At 41.8% G+C, this 24807-nt stretch overlaps 1 protein-coding gene across 2 annotated transcripts in view; it reads right to left on the bottom strand.

The window, feature by feature from the left end:
- Nucleotides 1–19020, bottom strand: part of LOC137676678 (E3 ubiquitin-protein ligase KCMF1) — a 55314-nt gene extending 36294 nt beyond the window's left edge. The window contains exons 1-2 of one of the 2 annotated variants that reach the window (XM_068423653.1): nt 18626–19019; nt 9965–10066 (exon numbers count right to left, since the gene is read on the bottom strand). Coding sequence is in view for 1 of the 2 variants with exons in the window: in XM_068423652.1 (XP_068279753.1) it covers nt 18626–18641 (16 nt within the window). In the remaining variant the exon portion in view is untranslated. Of the gene's footprint in view, nt 1–9964; nt 10067–18625 lie in introns of both variants that reach the window. The other variant, XM_068423652.1, reaches the window with a different exon arrangement.
- Nucleotides 19021–24807: the final 5787 nt, after the last annotated feature.

Raw genomic sequence — 24807 nt, 5'->3', positions numbered from 1 at the left:
TATCTTAAGGCCTACGTGCAAGGGGTCAAATAAAGTTGCACTAGTTAGCTTCATTTTGCTGCTTCCTAACTTGAATTTATAACTTTTATAAATCAGTCCAATCATTTCTATTTGTTTACACAAATTATTCTAATAATGTAGTACTAAAATCAGCCGAAGAACAAGACGACCATTACCACCATTTGTATTTCCCCAAAACACTAACAAAAAAATCACTGAATACTGAAAAAGCCCCTCAATATCTCTTCTCCAGATCCAACCTTGAGAGAAAGGCCACAATAACTAAATGTAACAAGTAGGGCTGTTTTTACTCCTTCGAAAATCATACTGGAATGCTAACAAAGTATTTGTAGTTCTTCAACATCTTAAGAAAAAAATGCCTAAGTAGTCTTACTTTAGGATTTACTACTCTCACGGGCAGGTTCTAGACATCTCACATGTATCGATCACACTGCCCAGTAGATGGCAACCCATGACACCAATGACATCTATACAGCAGGTCTGAGAACAGCTTTGCCACCATTAATGCAAATATAAACAGAGTGAACATTTTAATTTTTAAAATAGATCCCAGAAACACTGGTGGTTTCACTACCACCTTAGCTGAAACTGGCTGAAAGAGAGATGTTGTTTTCTTACAGCCCCAGGTGGATGACATTAACAGTCAACTAGTAAACTCTATGCATGCAGCTTTCTTTTAAATATCACCTTTTAAAAAAAATTTCCAACCAAACAACGAAAATCAATATGAATTTATTGATCACAGTCCAAAAATCTTTGTAGAGTTCATTTGCTCAACTATCAAATCACTGAAAAAAGGAGACACTATACAAATACGTCTGTTAAGATGTTTAAATCTTGCTCATTTATTCTGATCTGAAATAGGCCAAAATAGGTTCTGTACAAGCACACACACATAACCTCAACTGGTTCTTGTCAATATTAAACATATATTCTGTCTACACAATAAAAAGAGCAATGACTTTTGTCGTAAACATTTTACATAAAAATCTGCAGATTCATTCATCTCTCTAAATATACTGCTGGGACACCATGCACATAAACCAGAAACTGCTCTAGAGGCTGCTGAAAACTCTGGACTTACTATCTGCCTATGACGCAAAAAACCTACTTCCCTGACAAGCTAGGTGGAATACCTTCCGATCCTCCGTAACAGAGGACAAACTTGTCTACATTGACAAGACAGACAAAATAATGCACACTTCTGTGCCAAAATACAGAAAGCAAGCACGAATGAAAAAAGAGTTTTAACAAGTTCATAGGAGCCCTGGGAAACTCCTTCGGCAAAGATAAGAAAGCAGCTGTGGGAGACCAGTTCTCAAAAAACATTTTTAACTAGTCTACCCTGTTTCTGTCTGAGGAATTTTATTAGCAAAATACAAATCTGGAATCCACCTTTACTGGAGCAGAGCTATTATGTTTGAAACCTCCTACAGTATTTGCTATGCCTTTTCTTTTCTGTTTTATTACTTTTGCAAGTTACTGCAAACACCACAAACCAGAAACAAACCACGTTCTCCAGATATATTAGACAAAGAAAAAAACTATTAGTTACTGACAATCTAAAAAGTGTTTTCAAGGCTTCAATACCCTGATCAGACTCTTCACTAACTCTTCCTTAAATTCAGAGAAAACTAGGTTACAGTTCTAAGTCCTGGCCTCCTACAGCACAAAGATGTTTTCACTCAGAGTACCACAGAGTTCTATATTTTCAACAAAAAATGTCAAGTATCTTCTCTGAATAGAGTGTTACACTTAACGTATCTAAACATTTAGAAATGAGCAGAATTCTTAACCTGTCATGAGAACTGACTGACAGTGAAAGGTTTTGCCAGATACGGTTAAGACTTTCAAAGTAGAACTAGAAACAGTGTATATTGCAAGGATTTTTGATCAAGCAGATTTGGATTTCTAATTTAATATTTGATACTCTCACATGTCTCTTACCATTCAATTAATATAATTTAATTCGACCATGAAAACCATCACAACATGAAAGCCTGATAAAGTACTGTAAACACATCAAAATTAAACAAATTACAACGTATTTATCAGAGTGCAGAAAGTTTGTAATGTGGCAGCAAATGGAACTGGCACCAGGCATGACACTTACTTAACAACTCTCTTCAGCTGGAAAATGGCAAACAGCATGTGAATTCTATTAACAGAAAAATACTTAAACTAAGGCAGCTGTAAACAGCGTCAGAGCAAGAAAACAACAGTAACAGCACTGGGCTAAATCCTGTATCTAGTAAAATCAATAGCAAAGTTTCTCACTTAACAGGACAGGACCAGGCTCCTGAGTTTCTTTCAGGACTAAAGAGACAACAGAAATACTGATATCAGTTAAACACCAACTGAAAGAAAACTGGCCTGGTTAGAGGAATATCACAGAGAAATTAGGTTTTTAGGTGTAAGAAACATGAAGAAACATCTAGAAAATCCTAAAAAGAACCTAAACAGCAGAACTGACACTCCTCTGTTGAGCTCTGCAAGAATTAAGAGGTAGTCTTCTCAGACAATAAGCCTTTACATATTTTAGTTTAGAGTGTTACTTAAGAAGAGTGACAAAAAAAACGAAAAACAAGCATGGAGAACATGACACACACATCCAATCAGGCATGGGTGAGAACCGGCTCAGCTGAGCAGGGAAGTTGAAGTGCTTTGACTCATAGTCTCGACTCCTTTTTCTATGAGCCACTGTTTCAGGCATGTAAGAGAAAAAAAACCATGAATACTCAACACACCTGGCAAAGGCAAAATTCATCAGTTTTCCTTGTAAATTCTTACCTTTGCAAAAGCTTAGCTGAAATTAAATACTCTATTTAGGTACACCCTATGCATAGCTCTGGTGTCTGGAATACACGCTCAGCTTTACTTCCTTTTGCACCATCAGGCTCACTCCCGATCCTCTTATACTTAAACATTCCCCAAATATTCAAACGTGACAAACTTTTATCCCCTGCAGCACAGAGAAGAAGTACAATTTAGCACAGGCAGCAATGTAGGAAGGAGGCAGCACTGGCTTGGGCAACCACAGAGCTAGAAGTGAAAGACACAAGTTTTCACGCAGCAAGTGTTCCAGCTCTCACAGTAATGCCTTGTGATTACAACATGTCTCACAATAGCTGAGACTTACAGTAAAGACTCACACAAGGTGGCCTGGAAATACACAAGACTTTTCATGTCAGGAAAACACAACAACAAAGCAGCTGGGAGAGAGAGGGAAAGAAGAAGTGGTTCTCCTTTTCACTAACGAAAGCAGCGATGTCTGATACATGGCAGGCAGCCATACCTAGATTCCTCCCTATCACCCAGCTTAAGTTTACAGAGAAGAGCATAAGAACAGTTTCAAACTTACAGTCTGCTTTAAAAATCACCACTTTGAATGGCACCACAATGTCATAAAAGTAATTTATCTTTCCTTAACACCACTAGAGGTCTAGGAACTTGTAAAAATAATTGAGTTTCTCTGAACACAAGACAGAGTGATAATGTAGATTTATTTTAAAAACTGGCAACAGGAGGTTAAAAACCTACAGTATACTCATTTAAGTAGTAGCAATGTTCTACCCTGGGCTTTCTCAGGCATTTTTCTTACTATGAACATAAACAGACTGCCTTGGCAACCACTTTTACTCCCACTGTTAGAGAGAACAGCTTCTCAGGCTGATAACGTGCCTGCAGAAACTACAGTTGCTTCTACCTGAAAGCTACACCAGAAAAGTGCTGTGGGAAACACAGTATCCTAAAGCAAAAAAGGTTTCATGCCTGCTTCAGTCAGGCTTTGAGTTTGTTCCATTCCTCTCTCCCCTTCTTTCAGATTCTTCAGGGCACATACTTCTTTGCTAATTGCTCATACGTACCCTGGATTGGCAAGTCAGCCATTTGCCAGCAATACCCAATGCCTATCTTCCTCTTTCTTCCTCTCATTAGGAAGAGTTTCATTTAGCTTTATTACTTGTAGTTTCTTTTTTCTTCTCCTCTCATACAATATGCATAAAGAACCAAAGATATCAGAATATTACCTTTTGAATACTTCCCTGACAGTCCCATCCGTCCTTTACACATATATACAACTTCTGAGAATAATTTACTAACCACCCTATTTGAAAATGAGTCACATCATTCTCCTAGTTTTCAATCTATCACCATACACTAAAAGCCATCACTGATTTCTAGATCACAGTTCATGAATCTTCAGTACTTAGTCTTTTTACTCTAATTAACTCTATCTCTTAAAAGAAACTTTTTTTTATTTAAGAAAAACTGCTTTAAAAAAATATTTCTGTTCAAACCTATCCTCAAAGTAAAACTGATTTTCAGGAAAAACACTAGACAATTGAATTTTTAATCCAACACACTAAAAAGGAAAGCATCACTTGGGAGAAGTATGAAAAAAGAAATTGCAAGCCTGTAAAACAAGGTAAAAAGGGATGAATTTAATGTAGAAAACATGAAGTATAAGTTCACCAGCTTCATTATTATTTTGCCATAAAATCCCAATCATATTAAGAAATTTAAGGACAGGAAGGGAGAGTTAATTTTTATTCCTAGAACCGAAAGCAGTCACCTGCAATTTCAAAGAGAAAAAACAATCTCTATTTGTATCTGCATGGAAACTGAAGATACAGTAAGGTGAGTATTTAGAGCACCTATTTTCAGTTGGAGGGGGAAACAAGAACTCTGAACAAAGCAATCACTGTGGTTTCAGTGCAACTGTTTTGTTGCAGGTAGAAACACTAAAAAGGCAGAATAAAGACCAAAAAATGAGATTTTTGTTCTACCGTGCCAAAACTCACATCTCTCAAATCCTCACGTTAAATTTTAATGAAGCAAACTGCCAAGCACTCTGACTTACACCACAAGAGTCAGACAGGTACAATTCCCATCACCTTGCTTCGGACAAAAGCCTTCTGCATCCCCTCATCCTTACTCTGAACAGGAGACAGTCACAGTCATCCAACCCTTGCTATAGGACAAAACATTCAGAATTAAAAAATGTCAAAAACATTTGGAAAACTGCATTTGCACAAAGGTTCAGTCAGACATAAACAGTCTAAAACTTACAGCTGCAGAGGAATACTTAGTATAGGAATCTAATTTAACAATTGAATGACAACTACCAAAACAAAACAAAACAAAAAATCTTATTTCCCACAAGTTCTAAAAATTTTGAAATTAAGCTTTGACAAAAAACATTTTCTAAATGAAAATAAAAGACAGCAATTTAGAGAGATGTCTTTCTTCATTTGCTGAACTGCAAGAATAAAGCAGGTGCCTAATAATACAGCATTTTATCAAAACAGATAAAACATACTTCATAATTTCAGAAACAAGAAGAGGGAGCGTCAAAACCCATTAAGTCTCACTACTGCTTACTATAGGCTCAGATGCCCTGCTGCGGTTACAAAATGCACAAAACAGTATTTTAAGGATAAGGGAAAAGTCGACTGTACAAACAAATCTGATAGATCTTCAGCGAAAGTTTTTCAACTATTAGAAAAAAAAAATTGAGTTCTATAATATAAAGATACTACTGAAGAAAACCTAGATAATGAAGCTGAGGAAGGTGGAGACACCAGAGATTTTCACTGTTTTACTTCAACTTCTGCATCTTGGAAGCAGAGACATAGGGCATTCATAACGCTGAAAACCACAACTTTTTCTTTACATTTTCAGACTAACTTATAACCTCTGTTCTGTTTCGCACTTGACTCCACTCGAATTCCACACAGAAAGGTAGTTTTTGCCCACTGAACTGCTCAGCTATTTCAAGTTCTCAGATGTTTATGAGCAAAAACACTCATACTTGCATCGTCTGTAGTTAGGACCTTCTTTAAACACATAAATACTTTAAAGACTGCCTCACTGCACACTGTGTTTGATTCTCAAGTTTGATTTGGGAATGCATGTCAAACATGCAACTAGTTTTACCACAAAAATAGCACAGCCTTCTAGCCTACAGATACCCATAACTGAGGTTGGGTATGAGTGAAACTATCTATTTACCTTAGCATTCTTCAAGGTGGTGTCACTGGGGGGCACGGATGCACAGAGACCTTCAGCCCATTCAGCAGAACAGAATGTCCACACTCCTGGTACAACTTAAAGCCAAATTTTATTTTAACAGGCTTTCTGAGCTCTCTATTGACTGTTACCACACGCCAGCTCCTACAGGAAACAGTAAGCATTAACTACTTTCCTTCCAGACTCTTCCACATGTGCTAGAGCTGGCAGCTACCTTACACTTCACTTACCTCTCAGCAGACCAATGAAACTCAGAAGCAATTCAGACTCATACCTTCCCAAAGTTTACAATTCTACATTAATTTTTCTGGAAGAAAAAGGTATGACACTGTACCTGAAATACTGTCCACATATAACGTATTTCACAGGTAAAGTTTTGACGCTTTTTTTGGATTTGCAGACATCTTTCACTACAGGTAAGAGACCCACATACAGCAACTTAGAACCCAGGGTACAGCCATTCATGAAAAATTGTACACAATTTTTCTTGTGTACAATCAGAAGAAGCCTTAGAATTGTTGCAGGAGGGAAACAAAAAGATTCACAACTGTATTACTTACACACAACTTCTTTAGCCTTCTTTACCCCTAAGGTCTGCTTCATCTTGAATATAAGTAATCAGATCATTCAAAGTATTTCCTCTGTAGTTTCTCATTTCTGAGACATTCCTCAGAGCCCCAGCAGCTTCTCTACAGTTCCTGGATTAACTGGAAGAAACTACAGTATGGACCTTTACAATTGCAATACACTGCCAAGATCTCCAAATGCTTAGCACTATGAAAAAGCGTGCAGGCAGTGTCATCTTACACATTAGGGACATGTAATGCAATGTCGTATTACACAAATTAAGAAAGTGTCTGCTTTCTTTAAAAGCATTAATTTGTGAATAGGGACATTAGAACAAAGGAAAAATAGGTTTGGAAGAAGCTCAACACAAAGTTTAATGGAAGCACTACAAACAGTATTCATCAGCTGCTGATATGAAATACTTCCTCTGAAAAAATACATCATGGTATTCCTCAAAGCTAGAGTCTGGAGTCCTGCACCTCAATCAATTATCACCCCAAAGTACTTTATTCTTGGCCAGATAACTGTATTCTGGCATGTAATTCTCAACAATCCTCTCCCTTCAGCTTTCTCGGTGAATTCCCAATGCTTCCAGGAACAAAATATTAACTGCGCTTTGAAGTACAATGAGAATGACACCTCCCAGTAATTGGCTCCAGTACTTAAGAGCTGGACAATATCGTAACAGCCTACAAAACAGCCCCAAAATCTATTAAAATCCTCCATTCATATTTTTTTTAATGTGACAGCATCAGTTAAACTTGAGAATTTGCATCCTGCAGATCCTCTGCTTCAATAAACTTCAGGCAGCACTTTGGAATGACAAAAGAATGTTACCTACAGCAACCTCTACCACTACAAATCTGACTAATAACAGTCAATTATTCTAAGGAATCTTCACTTATAAATCTTCACTATAAAGCCACTCTTCTACAGCAAAATCTCAAGCTTTTTTCTCCGCTCCTCACAAAACTCTTCCAGAATAAGGAACACTTGGCACACTGTCAGATGCTGCCTGGCAATTCACAGGCCTTATGCCAAAACAACCTGGGAGAAGATACTCGCAGATCATAGCATCCATTCTTTCTGCATTCAGGAGGGCAAATAGGTTCATTCCACCCTTGCAGTTTACCAAAACTGAAGATAACCAAGAGAGAAGAGAGCTGGAAAATGTATCTGATCTCCTCCTGAGTCAAGACACTTTGCACAGCTTCTAGTCTGTCTTCTTAAATCTGTAAGGTATCTAATTAATATAATTAACAATTAGAAGTCTAAACAATAAAAAAAATTGGTCATAGTTTAGAGCAGAAGTAACTAACTTCCATCTGTACAGTTAGAGATCAAACTACACTACTGACATTTTCATCTTACCAGAACAGTACAAACAATAGCAGGGGATAGGTATGGAATTAAGATCATCTGAGCTACCTTATGCACATCGAGATTAAAAAAAACGTTCAGTCATGACGTAGAAATGCTCTGCACGATGCTCTGCATTCTCTACAACTTACTTCTGCAAAGCTTAGGTGTCTTTCTTGAAGGGCATCCTGAATTCTCTTTCCGAATCTTACCTCACTTTCCACAGCTAGGTTTAGGGAGAAAGTCTACTCTGGACACATGAAAAATAACACTAACAATAATTCAAGAGTTGAAGTTAGTGGCCTTATTAACTTTTGGAAAGTAAAGAGATAAAGTCAGAAGAAACTTTGGAAACTGCAGTAGTAGAACTATGTCTGTCCAGTTGTGACCTATGTTCCACACCACTATTACTTTTGGTGAAGCTGCTCTCACAGATGCCATTTCACCATTGAATCATAAGGTGCTTCTCACTACAGAAATTTTCCACTTGCAGAGACAATCCACACCTCAACTTGCACACTGATATACACATAATACCTGTACACTAAACACCGTTTGTGTTAGGCATATCTCATCAATACTGCCTATATTAAAAGCATGTGCAAATATTTGCAATTCAAACATCTGCTTTTTTTGAAGTGAAAGTGAGGTGACGGTATCCTGAGCACAGACAAGCCTTTGTGCCCAAACCACAGATTTCTTCCAAGCTAATTTCATTCAACTACCACAAAAGAAAGTCCAACTGACAAAGGTTTATAGTCAGACTCCCAGCAGTTTCAAATTCATTACAGGTAAACACCAATTTCTAAGCATGTACAGCTAATACACACACAAACTGATAAGTTACACAAGAAGTCTATTAACAGTAAAACCGAACATCGTTTCTTACCAGAATTATTTATTTGGAAGTAAAGACAAGTTACTGACAATCACACACGAAGTCCTTACGTGACTGTATCCTAACGCATTTCTGACCTTGAAAATCTTGCATCGTCCATTGCTGCTGGAGCTAGGATACTTGGGATAGGTACCCAGAGAATAACACCCACCCGTTTAACAGCCCACAGTACTGCTGTTCAACCAGTCACCTCCAGGATGCCTCCATTCAGCCTCCAAGTAATTCTCATGTTGTTCTAGGCACACAGACAGGTGTTTACTTCCAGAAGATGCCACGAAGTTCCTTGCCATACTATCAAGCATCTGGAAAGTAACTCTGTTGGTCTGCAGAGGTACAGAATTTGTTCAGAAATTGGTTTAAAATTACAATCCTAATATGAACACTGATATTCTCAAATTGCTTTATCCCATCTGTCACATTAATTCATGCTAATTTCTACACTAACTGTTTACACATAAAGACTTCACCTCATCCTTTCAATTTTTTAGGGTAAACAATCTAAGAGAACTGGCCAATAGTAATCGCCTTCAGCCAAGAATACCAGCTGCTTTAGTATCAATACGCTAACAGAAGTCAGACCTTAAATACCATTTACACTAGGAATCAACTGTTACTGAAGAGTTCTGTAAACTATGACTCTCCTCAACAAATAATTATTCATTAGTCATAACCTACACTAGTAAGTGAAATTTTCACTACTAAAGCCACCTCGTTGGATCTAACAAACAAACCAAAACACAAATCCATCTCTGTAACAGGTCAGAGAAACCACTGCCTAAAAACATTTTCAGCAATAGCTATTTTCTGAAACAAGCGAGGGCTAATTGTGCTACCAAGAAACACCAGAGCTCTGCTTTTCAAAGAGGCTTACAGAGGCAAGCATTAAACTTCTATTGCACTTGAATCCAAGATGGGTCTACACCTTCCCCAGGTGTTTTTGAGAATCCCACCCTAGAGCAGTCAAAGGAGCAAAGTAGGAGAGGGAGAGCACAGCAAAGGGAAGGAAGAATAATGACAAGGAAATAAGAGGGTGAAAGATAAGAGATCAAAGACAAAAAGAAGGAAAGCAAAGAAGATGATTTATCCTACCAGAGACAGCACCTCTTGTCAGTCAAGACAAGAAACATTGCCTCCCAAAAAGAATCTGGCATCAGGAAGTGGCAGAAGTGATGGGGGAAGACCAAATCTGACCTGAGGTAAGAAAACAAAAAAAATAGAGTTATGACTTTTAAAAAAAGTTTGTCTGTTGCCTCGTGTTACTTTTGCAATATATTTCTTTAAAAAACTGTGATTTTTGTTTTTTTAATGAATGTCTTTCGTCAGCTGGATTTTATCAGTGATGACAGTGGGATGATTCAAATCAAATGTGGAACAAGATCAATAATATTTTGATAAAAATGTGAAATTCTATGTGAATACTGAAATTAAAAACAAATTTAAATACCATAGGGAAGCTGTATGAAGTGATAGCTATAAACAGTATATGCCACTGAAATGACCCAAGAAGCCAAATATTTGGAAGAATGTATTTGCATCTATAAAACTTACTGCAATGAAGTACAAGACCACTGTTTCCTGTCTTTAGGAGACTTTACCGAGTGCCTTCTGGCAAGACATAAAAATCTCTACCTGATATCCCATGTGCAAACGGGAGAAATATCATGGTCTCCTGTGTCCAGGTTCCCTGTTTAATTGTAATAAAAAAGTTTTACCCAAGTCTCCAACTGAAAACATGGCGACTTTTAGAGTCTCCTAGAAGCTCCAAATAAAGTAATCACAACAGAAAGAATTAATGCACTCAAAAAATTAACCGCAGGGTGGCAAATGGGCAATAAAAAGAGGAATTCTTGTACAAAGGCAAATCATAGACTAAGTCTAAAAAAATCATTTAAATATTTTAATATTAAAAAAAGGCAAAAATTCTGTCAAACAAGTCCATCCTCCCCCTAACATTCATTCAAACTACAATCTCAGAACAAACCTAGGGGGAAAAAAAATATTTTTTTCCAAATATGTCGGAGGCTCCAGTTACTTCTATCCATACTTAAAAATTAATTCTAAACTAGATCCAATGCCTTCAAGTGTCAGAAATCAAGCCATCACCTGCACACACCTTTGAAATACAATTCTCAGACTTATAGACAAGAACAGTTATGTGAGGCATAAAAAACATATTAAAGTTGAAGACATTTCTATGATGATGCCCTACAATTTTCATTTGGTACAGACCTCACTTATCAACTTAGTAAATGTCAGTAAGCCAAATAAAACTTATTAAATAGCTCTAAACTGAAACCTTGGATTTACACATATATTCTAAAATAGTGAAACTAATGAGCTTGTCTCTGTGCTACATGCTGAATTCAAAATGGTCTTACTTCATTGTGTTAAAATTAATTGTAATACTGCTACACAGAGATAAAAATGTGGATAACCATAAGGACCACAGGTACAACGACAGGAGTAAGTTCAAACCAGATGTTCAGGTGATGCCTCAGAGAAAGGTGTAGGAACCAAATGGGACATAAGGTTTGAGATACTCGACAGCCACATTTGAGTCCGAAATAGTTAAGAGACCTGGAATATAAAGTTTAAGATAAAAGCCAATGCTTCAATTGTTTAATCTGGATACTAGGTAGCCTCAAGGAACCTTCAGTGAAAAAATTCTCCAGTATCATTACATACTGTACGAAAAAGCACTTCAGTTTTAATCACCCTCTTGAATTCATGAAATATCTTCTTCTTGTATTTGGAAAGAGAGATTACAGTCTCTTACGCAGATGATGCCTTTCTTTCAGATTCCCTCTCCTTATCAGCCCTTCTGAGGTAAACACCTTTCCAATTTCCATCCATGAAGTAATTCCCCCTCACATGTGTCCTGAGTCACTGACAGCACTCTTTTTGAGTTCTCTGAACTCAATGTGCCCAAGCTGCTTACAGTGCCTTGTAATGCTGTTTCTGTACAGGTGAACAATGTTGCTGCCTACAGTTCAGCTTGTATGCCTCTTCTCCATCATGACTCAATTTTCAGAACCTACAGCTACCAAATCCAGCCATCTATTCTAAATTCCGTAGAGGGAAGAACGTATTGCGTGTGGAGGATTTAGCCCAAATGATTCCAAGAACATAAACCATGAAAACTTACAACCTTGCTCATATTAAATTATATGTATCCTAGTATTAATTCATTATCAGAATCCATAGGAAACGCAGTCTAACACAATTATATGCCTTTCCAGAAAAATACCACCCCACTCAGTGCACCATGGCATATGGTGTTCAGCAGACAAACAGGAAAGTCTCTATTTATCATCACTGGTCAGTCTGAGTCTTTATTTATCACACACTTCAAAAATTTTGCATTGACTATGAATTTTCTCACTGCCTTTTCCCTGCAAACATTTCTCTATAGCATTTCAGTGTAGCACAAATATCAAAGGATTAACTTTTAACAGCATTTCTAAGCAGTATTTTCCTTCTCTTGAAGTAGAGGGAAACCAAGGTACATAAAGATTAAAACTGCAAGTCTACCGAATCCAGTTGCCTAATCTGAGATACCAAAGGATGGATTTTTCAGAATCTTTGATTTTCTAGAGTTAAGCGTCTTTTCAAAGCTCATCGCTCAGTTACTACAGTTGCAGTTGTGAATGCTCAGTTCCCAAAATCCCAAATCAAGCCTTCATAACACAAGGAACAAACAGCTAACAGCCACCTGTGAATTCCTGCTGAAGTGATTTGCCTAGCAGTTCATACAAACTCTGCAGCAGAGGACAAGAGGGTCAATCCAACTTTCCACAACAAAACTCCACTGTCCACACCTTGCCCATCCTTTCTTGCTGTAACGCCTCGAACTGCTACAGAGCAGGGGTCTAACACACAAAACCCTCCTGCGAACCCTAAAGGAGGCAGCGGTGGTAAGGAGCAGATAATACGCAGCTGTGTAATTACACAATGTAGATACTCAATGAAGGCTGAATTAGTGCTGCCTGTGCAACAAAATTCTGGCACATCCCAGCTCCTGAGTGCTATTCTTCAAATTTGCTGCTGTGTCCAGCAGCTCCTTGAACGTAGTAACACTTTCTGTATTAGTCACTTTTCCATTTTTGATTTTCTTAACAGTAACTGAAGCCACAACAATAAAGACAACTATGAACAGTGACACCACAACCCTTCCTCAAATGTTATCAGCAATGTAAACATGCAAACATATTTGAGAAGCTTTCTTCCTTTTTATTTAAGGTGTATGAACTTTATTTGTCCAATACTGCTCAAGCAACTTGCATGGCTCTCTGAACTTCCCCTGAATCCCTTCTAGTCATCACAAGGTTCCAACAAACAATTGGAAGTAAGAGTTATTTCACCAGTGTCTTCTCTCTTCAACCCCACCTAATAATGTTAAAAGTATCACAGTTCTGTTCCAGTTTTTCTGCTTAAGATACTGGCTATAAACTTTTCATTTAAATCTGATCTTAACTCTTTTTTTTCCCCAAAGAATAGCATCACTTGGTCCATGGCATCACTTCTTATCACAAATGTGAGAGAAAAAACGGTCTCTCTTTACACATATTTTTGGAGCACCTTGTTCACAGATTCTGCAGGGACAGCAGCATGTTGATCCACACACAGTATGTTTCCTAAACCATAAGAGCCAGAAACCTTTTTTTAAAATTAAAACCTAGCTTCCTCAAAACAAGTAAGTATCTTGCCAGTTCAAATACCACTGATGTGTCCAGCTCTTTTTATTATTAAACGATTATTCAGTTTCTTACTGAAAGCAAACAGTTTAATAATGAAGCAAATTACTGTGTTACAATATTTCTAATCAAATTTGCAGCTGTTTAACATTGATTTTTTTTCCTAACCATAGCTCTCGCTAGTTAAATTATCACACTAACTCGTTTTCAGATACTGCACTACACCTGTAATTATATGCATTAATATGCTACCATAGAGTAAGACTAACAACAGTATGATATACTTCAACACATACAGCTAGAAAATGCTTTGTCAGAGTCAAATATTAGTGCAAATTCAACATACCTCACTGTTTTATTTTACATGTACAACTTAATCTGGATTTATTTTCTACAAAACAGACCTAAGCAGCAGCAACATATGAAAGAATTTGTGATTATTCTCTATTGTGGACTAGCAAAATTCTCCATGTTTGGAGAAGATGTAAGCAAAGTATTAAAATGCATCAGAAGGCAGCACGTTATAACTGGTCTCACCGATGCATGTTTCATTATTAAATGCAATACCTCACTAACACAGTATCTTGAGTACCTTGGAGGAAAAGTACGTAGTCTTGTTACCTAAATTAAGAGCTTTATATGCAAAAATAGATTAATTCTGCATTTAGTGGCAATTCTGTAACTGACACAATATGAAGTATTAAAAGTTACACGCCAACTGCTGAGTGCTACTTTTCTTGACAGAAGTTTGTAGTACCTTTTTGCAGCTCAACTATGACACACAAGTATTGCATAACTATGAGGGGCAGAAATTACTCTTGCTTTTAATGTTTTCAAAAAGTTTGTTACAGATAAAAGTTTTACTTATGTTTTGTATCATGGTCATACAGAAAATATCATCAGCCCAGACCCCCAGTCTGTTCATTGTACAGCTAGAAGACTGGAGCTAACATTACCCTCACATTAACTGTTTTCAAGTAGTTGGTACGTATTCATGTGTAACTCCAAGATTTCTTGAATTTCAAAGACCAAGTCCTGGGTATTGCTCTTTAAGATGTACTTATGTACCCTTCTACTACAAATAAGCACTTGATTTAAAGATCTCTAGGCAAGACATTTATACATACACACACAAAAAAAAAGAGGAGAACTGAGACTCCAGCTCCCTTGAATACAAGGAGCTTGAAGCCAGCAGAGAACCTCTGGAAACTTCACATGGTCCTGACAGTCACTGCTTTCCCTTCCTAGCTTTGTTACCACCATCCATTTGCAACTTTACTTCACGTGGGACTAGGATTAACTGCAGAGCTCTGCTGATTCGCAAGACATTCTGACAAATGGGAACCATTAAAACCAACCACCACTTGCATTGCTGATAGCTCTTTGAAGCTTGAAGAACACATCCCTTAGTGAAAATAAGAAACAAAGTATGGAACTGGGGCTATGAGTGGGGTGCAGAATATGCGAGACCAAGAACCAATTGGTGCAGGCGGTGTGCTGCTGGGAGCCCTCTGGAGCTGCTGGGTGTAGGGAACCTGAAGCCAGGGCCTTGTATGACCAGTAATGCTGAAGCATCCTGGTTTCACAAAACAAGTTGCAAAAAATAGTCTCCTAATGATACTCCTGGAAGTTATGATTCTCTATTTTTCTACTGTCCTGGGTGGTGTTTACTGCCATGCCCGAGAATCATTGCCACATCCGTGTCCACAGAAAGAAAATCTGTACTACGCAAAATACTTATGGTACACTTCCTAGAGTATAAAAAAGTTACCTACCTGCTCCTTGTAGGCTGCCAAATATTACACCACGACATACTCCTCAACAGAGGGGCTAACCCAGAGAAACACAGCGTGTCACTCCTATAAAGGGAACAACATGAAATCCAAGACCAGGGAATGACCTCATGTTGCATTCTAGAAAACCGAAGGCAGAGAATAGCTAGTCTCTTAACACCAAACCACAGAACAAAAACGGTTTTGAAAAAATTAGAAGCTACTAGCAATCGCAAGAGGTGGATAAACACTAACAGTTGCTCTTGACAGTATTACCAACAAAGTCGCTTAAACACTGAATGAATATTTCAAGTAAGAGCAGCAATAATTCAAGTTCCAGTTGTGCCCATTTTCCTGAATTTGGGAGAAACATGTGGAATGAGAACACGGCAAAAAGGCAGGCTGTGCTCAGACTTTCTGAAGGACAACAAATCTCTCTTGTTTTTTAAACAACTGATTGCATTTTATGGATTATTACAACAAAAAAAACAGCCAAGAAACCCCGATGGAAAGTAAGCTTAAATGTCCATCAGATGCTTCATGGCCTATTTAAAGTCCCAAGGCTTCGGAATTCCAACTTCTCCAGCATTTACCCGTCCACAGATATCCTTTCCCATCACAGAACTGGTACAGCATCCAGATTCTGTCAGGAGCAATCAGTAAATCTTGTTTGTAACTTTAAGGATGGACCATTTTAAAGGAAACACACAGAAGAGATATAACTTATTAAACATGATTAAAGCTTGCTTTTTTCCTATACCATATTCTTCCAAGATAGCCCTTCCCAAACTAGTCACATTGGATCAAAAACTGTCAGCTGTGAATGACACCATACAGACCTGAAACAAGAACTACTTTTTTTGATTATTTCATTTCTACGGATTTCCAGATTTCTAACAAAATTAAGCCTCCAAACTTCTTTTCCATGAAGTTGGAAAAGCATGCTTCCCATATTAATATAAGTTATTTTAACCCTATAACTAAAGTTGACTAAAACAAAATATCTTAGGTGTGAAGTAAGAGGCGAATCACTGAGAAATTGAGACGGACTAAGTTTTTAATAAAAGTATATTACAAGGGTACAGTGACAGATGTAATTTTTAATCTCACAATGTTCTCATGGTTTCACTCACGCATATGTGTGCACACACATACCTGAGGAGTCTACATCCACAATACAGAGCTACCTAAAACCATACTCACTTATCAAGAAAGACAATTATTTCATTTTTTTCTAACTAGGCATGTCTAGAAAGAACAGACACTGATGAATCTCTTCAGAAACAGAATATTAAGCCTGGTTTCATTAACACTGCTTCTAAAAGATCAACAAATATCCAAGCAAGGAAATGTAATTTTGTCTGCTGAAAATAGAACCTTAACACACAATAGAAAAATTTATGATATAGCCTCCATCAGCAACACACTTACAAAGAAACCTACTTTGACATTTTCTCTGTCTTAACAAAAAGGCTGCTCCAGGACTGAAATGTCTTTTTAACAAATATTACCGCCTTTTATAACAGTCCATGCACTTAACACTGAAAAACACTAAAGAACAACACAGGATATCACTTCCGTAACTTTAACTTGTTCAAGCTAGAAAAGCTTGTATTCTACTACTCTACTTTAAAGAGCATCACAGATACATGCGTCACGGCAGAGAGTTACAGACTCCGTAATCCCACAACGCCACTAAGAACAACTCTGTGATCAACGTTCATTTCATTCAGTATTGTTAGAAACTGCATCTTTAATCATGAAGAAATCCACACATTCCCAAGCACCCTCTTGGGAAAGTATGGGGGGGGAGGGGGAGAGGGGTGGGAAGGGGAAAAAAAAAAAAAGAGACAGAAAGAATTTGGTACCTCTACTAAATTTTAACTTAAAAAAAAAAGCTCTAGTGGCTAGTGGATTCAGGGAAGACAATTCTTTGATAGAGAAGCACACACACTTGCACAAATAAGAAGTCTGCAAAATACTGTGATGGCACACCAAAAATCCACCATATATACCACTGAACAGCACCAAGCTACCAACTAGAAGCCAGCATTATTAGCCACAAATGTGGAATTCTCCTATAACATTTCTGCCAAAAGCTTTTCTCATTTCTCTGTTTTATCTAATCTTAAATGAGATAAGATAGAGAACACAGAGAGGTGCTAAATTAAGTTCCTAACACGGCAGAAAGCTATCCTTTCAGGTGACAAACACGGTTTTACAGAGTATTTTATTACTAGTCCAAGCACCTTACCCACTGGTAAGAAATGACAGAAAAATCAAGCAACTTTCTCTCCTGCTTTCACACTCCCCTCTCCTTCCTGTAGAAACTCCTTTGTTAGCTTCCAGTTCTCTCTCCATCCTGCTCCTTTTGACTAATTCTGAACTATCTACTTAACCCACCGACGGCGCTGAACACAGCGGGACTAGGACACACACACACACAAAACACGTTTCTCTGGCGGCCTGTCTTAACGCCCCAAAACTTGCCACTACATCAGCACTGGTTTCCGCCGCCACAAAACGAAACGGAGAGAAAACAGGTAGCTCCCGGGGCTACCAGCACACCAGCAACCCCTCGGCAGGACCGCGCAGGCTGCCCGCACACCACTTCCCCCAGGCCCCGCGCCGGGGCCCGGCTCCTCTCCCCGCCCGCCGGCGCGGCCCCCGACACCAGTGGGGCCCCGCTCCCGCGGGGTACCAGACAGCCCTCCCGGCCCTGGTACCTGCCGCACCGCCGCGTCGGGGCCGCCGCGCCCGGCCTGACCCGCCACGGCGGCCGACACGTCGGCAGGCCGCCCCGCGCCGCCGCCCACCCCAGCCAGGCCCGATGGGGGCTGGGCGCGCCCCGCAAGCCCTCCGGCCCGGCCCCACCTCCCTCCCTCCGTCCGTCCTTCAGGCGGAAGAGCGGCAGAAGAGGAGCGGGACAGACCACCGCCGCCTCCCTGCCCGCGCCCGCCGCCGGCCCGCTCCCGGCCCAGCGCACCGGCAGGCCCCGGCTCCGCGGCTGGAGGGGCAGCGGGGGAGGCGGCCAGGCCCGCCGCAGGCCGCGCTGGGAGCCGGGCCGTAACGGCCGCGGCCGCCTCCCCTCCTATGACACTGCAGAGCGGTGCCCGGCCGCCGCCCTCCGCCGCCGAGGCCTCCTTCCGCCGCCGGCTCCGCGGGCCCCCCTCCCGGCGGCGCCATGATGATCCGCTCGAGAGGGCGCCGCGCCAGGCCCTAACGCCGGGCCGGGCCCCGGGACGTGTCCCCGCCGCCGCGGCCTGGCGCCCCGCGCCGCTCACCTTCATGTCGGGACATCCTAGTCCAGAGGCGGCGGCCCCGGCCCGTCTCGAGGCTCCCGCGGGCTGCTCAGGCGCCGCTGCGGCCTGGCCCCCCGCCGCACGCACGCACGGAGCCCCGGTGCGAGAGGAGAGGGGCCGAGGGCAGGGCCGGCAAGGGGGCAAAAATACAAGAGGCGGCGAGGAGCCGGCCTCCCTCCTCCTCCTCCTCCTCCTCCTTCCTCGCTCGCCCTGCGGGGGGCGGATCCGGCGGCAGCGGCTTCCTGGGCGCCGTGACACGGTGACTCTGGGCCCCGCCGGCTGCTGGCGCCGCCTCCCGCTCCTCCCGCTGCCGCAGCGACGACGGCGGCGGCGGCGGGGCTGCCCGCCCGCTGGAGCGCTCCCGGCCCCTTCCCCTTCCTCCTCCTCCCCCTCCGGCCGCGCTTCGGGAGGAAGAGGAAATACCCTGCTGGGGCGGCGGCTCTCCCGCGCGGGCTGCCGGGCCGAGGGCTGAGGGCGGCGGCGGGCCCCGCTGGCGGGGCGCCCCGGGAGGGCTGGCGGCGGCAAGAGGCGGCGGGGCGGGCTCCGGGGGAGGAAGCGGCCAAGGTAACGGGGCCCGGCGGCGGCGGGGCAGCTGCCGGGAGCGGCCTGGCCCGGGGGACACGCGTTAATGAGCTTTTTATGTAAAAGGAGGGGGAAAGAGTGGCGGAGGCCGGCGCGCATGCCCCCAGTCGATTTTTCCATCACCGGTAGCGTTCCTCGTTCTGCCGGCTCTGGGGAGCGGCTCACTGGGGCTCCGGGGCAGGCATAGGGTTCATTTCCCGTTTATTTGTTCCCCTTCCCCCTTTCTCAGGCCTGCAGAGAACTCCTGCCAGAAGCGTCCTCCAGGCAGGCTCCAGCCCAGTAATGAGGAGGCGGCCCCCACGCACCGTGTGTCATCACACTCCGGACGAGTGTCTCGGGCTCCCCACACCATGAGAACTTTTCGTCCCGTCATGGTTGCTTCCTGCTCTGTCGTGAAAGCAGGCTAGTCTTGAGATGAGTGAAAAACCTGCGGCATGGCTGCGTTCCTTCCCTGGTTCAGGTGTACAGGGTACACACAGCAAGTGTCTTGGTTCTGTGCTGCCTTACTATGACTTCCCGGCCTTCCCCTAGATGTCATCCTGAATAGCACCATCTCCCTCACCTTCTCTGGCCATGCTACCCCCACCTGCCTTCATTTTCCTCAAAGTTTTCATCTCTTACTCGTGGCATTCCTCTGTCTTTTCTTTCTCCTAGTCCAACACCTCCATCTACTCCACCATCTTACGCCACAGCCCCCATATGTCAGCCTCAGCCCTGCAATTCTTGTACATTCACATTGGTGAGTTACGTCCTCATTAGTCTGTCTCAAAGGCCGTGTAGGCCCACACGCCAGAGCAGCCTAAGCATCAAGCTGCAGTGAAAGGCAGGAGTAAACAGTAAGTGTTGAAAGGAGGAAGTGCCAGCCTCCGCCCATGCAAATCATATTATATAGCCTCTGCTTCTCCCTCTTACGTGCATGTGCACCCTTCTGTCCCCAGTACTCTGGCCACTTGCTTCACTTCCATCTTTCCCTGGGCTGCATGCAGCTTTATAAACACGATGCCTACTGAGAGGGTAACCTGGATCCAGTCTGTCTAAAAGTCCAGCGGGCTGTGGGCATTTTCATTGGAAGCAAGCAATACCCGTGCATTGGATAAGCTGTGGGAGAAACTGGGGGTCATTTTGACTGATGGGAGCCAATAGTTTCACTGCTTCAGAAAGCAGGGGAAGAGTCAGTGATCATGCAAGGAGTTTGCAAGAAGCACACCACAGATGACAAGAAACTGAAGAGAAATCTGCAACTGTCATAAAATTCACTACCAAAATATGAAAGCTGTATCTCCAAAATAGTTCTGGAGGTGAAGCTGTGCCTATCTTGCCAGCATTACACCGCAACAGTGCACAGAGTGGGGCAGTGGGTCATGTGTGTCCTACTACTTTTTTTTAGCACGGGCATTTTTAAATGCAAATGGCAATTTTCTCACCCAGATGCAAAATACAGACCATCAGGTGCTCTTGGCTGCTGCTACCTTTAAGTCCGTAGAAGAGCAAGCTATCTTGCAAGCTAGTAACTCAGCTAGCTGGCAATATCTTGTCTCTGTGAGAGGGTGTGGTTCCCTGTGCATGTAACTCTGCCTCACTGAGCACTATGATGCTGTGTTGGCCTGTGCTCAGTTTCATCCTGTTTCTGGCAGCGCGGCCTTCCACAGGAGCTTCTTCCAAAGGAGAACCCAGGCATTTCACTGGGACACGGAAGTTTCAGTCGGTGGTCACGGAAGACCTTGGGCTAATCATCTTGTCTCCCCACGCTTCAGTTGCAAAATAGTTTAATAACCTTTCCTGCCTCTATTATGGATATCCCTTGAGTGCACATGGTCCAGCATATGCTGGTGAGCCCCTCAGCACATGACTTTTCTGGAACAAAAGTCATGGTGCCTGTGGCAGCGAAGCAGACTTCTGCTGCCTCTTCTCCATCTTTGTAGGCTTGAGTCCAAAATTAAAACTGTAATCCTGTTATTATATACTGTTATCTTGCCTTAAGGCCAGTATCTGTACCCAATGATACAGTATAGATAAAAGCCTTGGTACTTTTGGAATCACATTAGAATGTGTCTGCATGTGCAATAGTATGTAAAATGCAACTGCGTTACATCCATCAGTGGGAATCTTGCTGATTATCTGCTCTGCAAATATAGCAAATACTGCAAATGCAAGACGCCTAGGCTCCCAGAGATAAACATGTGGCAACTTCGGCTGAGTGTAGAAAGAGATGCATAACAGAATTTGAAAGTCCTTTACAAGGTCATGGCTACCAGTAGAAAATATTACTATCTTCTTAGCATTAACTTGATAATTAATAACGTACACTGTCCTTGTTTTGAACATACTGTTTCTCAAACCCACATGTTATTCCACAGGCAGAATGAGAAAGATTTTACTGAGGTTTATAAAGTTCTGGTGGGAATGGATCCTTCTGTCTCTAAGGGAAGAGCCTGCCATACTTGGGTTTCTCATTCTTTCTCTCCTGTGCAGCAGAATAATCCATAGGTGAGACTTGCTATAAAGCCATGCGGGAAAAAAATTTCAACATTACTATTTTCCTGATGGGTAAACGCAAGCTGAGAAACAAAAATTTACTTATCCAAGGTCATTCAAGGTCAGAGACAGGCAAGGGATTAGAGACCCAGATCTCATAGCTAATTAGGCCATTGTGTAAGCCACAGTGAGAAACAGAAAAAATCATGAATTTTCCCAACATGAAATCATAATATGATAAAATTTGTGCCTGAGAGTAATAAAATCCTCTGAAACAGGGAAGAGATGCTTGTGTTGCCTCGTGTCGTTCTTCTCCCTGCCACTGTAAAAGGGTTCAGCGTCTGAAGAGGAGCAGGACGAGTTTGAATACTAAACTGAATAGTGACATCCCAGAGCAGAGCTCCTGAGTGGTAAAACTGTTACATTAGGAGCTACTTAGTCCATTAATCTCTTTGAAATCTTTCACCCCTTTGTGGGCTACTGAAAGCCCGCTGAAATAGTGTTTTCACTTGTTTCAGTGCTATCCCTACCAGGCTTCATCCATTTGAGGAAGTGATCTCTGCTTCACTTTGCTGAAGTTTTTAAAATCAAACAGAGAAAGACAGTCTTGCTGCTTTCTAATTTATAAGGAAGGACCTGAAAGAACTTTGCATACTTACCTTCTTCTGTTTTGTTTTGGCATCTGTGCCAAGAGCACCTGTTCTGCCATGATAACGGATCAGAAAACACAAAGGCTCTGGGACTCCTGTGGCTGGATGCTAGGTAGGAAATGGTATTTCCACATAAATACTCCTTGTGAACTGAGTCCTTCCATGTTCCCAGACCTACTGACGGTGTCTCACAATCCATCCTGAAGTGGCCAAAGCACTGAGGAACGGCACAAATGAACTTGGAGTCATCAGGTACATCAGATGACTTTGCTTAGTGGGTCTCATGTAGAGCTTTTGCAATGGAATACAAGCATCCGACTGGAAGAGGGCGGGGCTTGAATTTTTAGCAGAGACATCCCTCCTATGGGAACTGTATTTGGCCTTGGAGCTAAACTGAGCTAAGCACAACTAAATACAGTATAAAATGCTCATCATCACTTGAAACTTCTATTAGAACTCCTTTTGAATGCTGGACACTGCTAGGATGTGCAATACAAATGCTACGCTGCTATGCCCATACTTCACCATCAGTTGCAGAACATGTTCCATTTTTTAGACATGCAGTCCAGTTGAAGATGTCATGTCTGCCATCTTTCCTGAGCAGTGGCATCCTCGTATTCACTGCCCATACCCTGAAACTACTGCCTTCTCCCAGGCCATCTGTAACAGATTTTGCACGTTCCCAAAATCTTTTTGGAAGCCAGACAGGTGCCATGAAGACGTTAAGCTGATCGGTACTTGTATACAGTCAGACATACGCATGCAGACACTGCACAGAATATTGCTGCTCTTTTCCTTTTATCAGCAACTATATCTGGACTTTGGCAAAACCAGGAACTGTCTTGTTAATCTCCTCACCTTTCAAGACCACACCACTTTGGGGTCAGCATTCAGAGGTTATACCACATCTGTCCTTCGTTACTGAGAGCTTTCATCCTTCTCAGCAGTCAGATTTTTATGTTGGTTAAGATACCAGATATTGATATAAAGCTAAAAGTGCCCCAGCTACATCTTTCCTACTTTTCTGGCCAAACCTTTATGAAGAATTTGAGCCAAAACAAACACTGAAAATTCATCAAATCTTTCTGTCTTCTTACAAAAATATTCCATACTGACCACATAACCTTGTAATGGCATGGTTCCAGTAGGCACACTGTTCTTACAGGACCTAAAGTCACAGTGTACTAGGAAATAGAAACAGGTTTTTAAAATTCTTCAAATTCCAGCTCTGCTCTCTGTCAGAAGAGGACAAAGAAAAAATAATGTATCCTTTCTTGAAATTATTATTACTGTTCCTTTGGAGGTTACTGCTGAACCAACTGATATTCCTCTACTTGATAACCACAAATGTTGCTTTTTCACTCCATTCTGTGTGAATTAATCAGAAACACAGTGTCCCAAGCACTGTTCCAGCAAGGAGCAGATATCAGGGATGTATCCTGTTTATTTACAAAGCCCCAGGTTCTGCGAGCAGGAGGAAGCAAATAAAACAATATCTGCACATCACCATAAACACTCTTTCCTCTGCTGCTCAGATATATTTTATGCACATCTTTCTCAGGGCCATGCTACAATACTGGTTCAGGCTATGAACTAGGTTTTTATTACCCTCTGTTCTTTTCTGCCCTTTTCTTCTCCGCTATCCTCACCCTCTTTCAAAATACCCACACTTAGGGAGGTTCCCTATGAATTGAAATCACTGAGTGACCCTATTTGACCTTCTTGAATGGCTCTCTGTGCCTGTTCTTACAGTGGATGCTGGAATCTGATACAGGAGACAAGCTGCTCTTAGCAAAGCATAGTGCTTTACCTTTGGATCAATACCCCTCTATTTAAGTAACATTTAAGCTGACTGCTACCTTATGGCTAGACCCTACTCAACTCACGTGCTGGGATCGTGTGATTGGAGGGATGCTATGATGAGGTGGTACAATGGAGTCACGTACCCCAGTCTCCACAACTGGCCCAAGACTTGAGGGGGTCACAGGGGACTTTCATGGCTAGGTCCTTTTCCATAAGGACCCTTGTGATCAAAGAGGCCTGCAAGAAGTCACTGCAAAATCCCATCAACTCCAGCACTACCCAGGCTAAGTGCAGGACAGCAAAGCATGGAAAAGCGTTGCCCTGTGCTGCTTGTATCTGCTGTGCAGGCATGGAGCTGAGGAACAGAAAGCAGGTGAAATTCGTGTAGTGACAAAGAGACTGCTAGCATTTGTTGGAGGCGGGGAGCATCACTGTGTACACCAGGCATTTTCAAACATATGAGGACGTGGTTTCTGCTGTAAAAAGCCTGTGCTGTATGTAAAGTAACAGCTGAAAGCTGGCGGCATGGGATATAAAGCCCAGGGGATGAGGGTCATGTCCTGGCCATGGCTGCTGAGTAGCAATTCTGCAGTAAAATGGGTTATATCTCATCTTTCCCTTCCTCTTCTCTCCCTATAAATTTTAGCCTGCATA

The sequence above is a fragment of the Nyctibius grandis genome, chromosome Z (genome assembly GCF_013368605.1).
Source record: "Nyctibius grandis isolate bNycGra1 chromosome Z, bNycGra1.pri, whole genome shotgun sequence".
Taxonomy (NCBI): Eukaryota; Metazoa; Chordata; class Aves; order Nyctibiiformes; family Nyctibiidae; genus Nyctibius; species Nyctibius grandis.
Note: the sequence above shows the minus strand (reverse complement) of the source record. Positions and strands in the feature narration are given on the sequence as shown.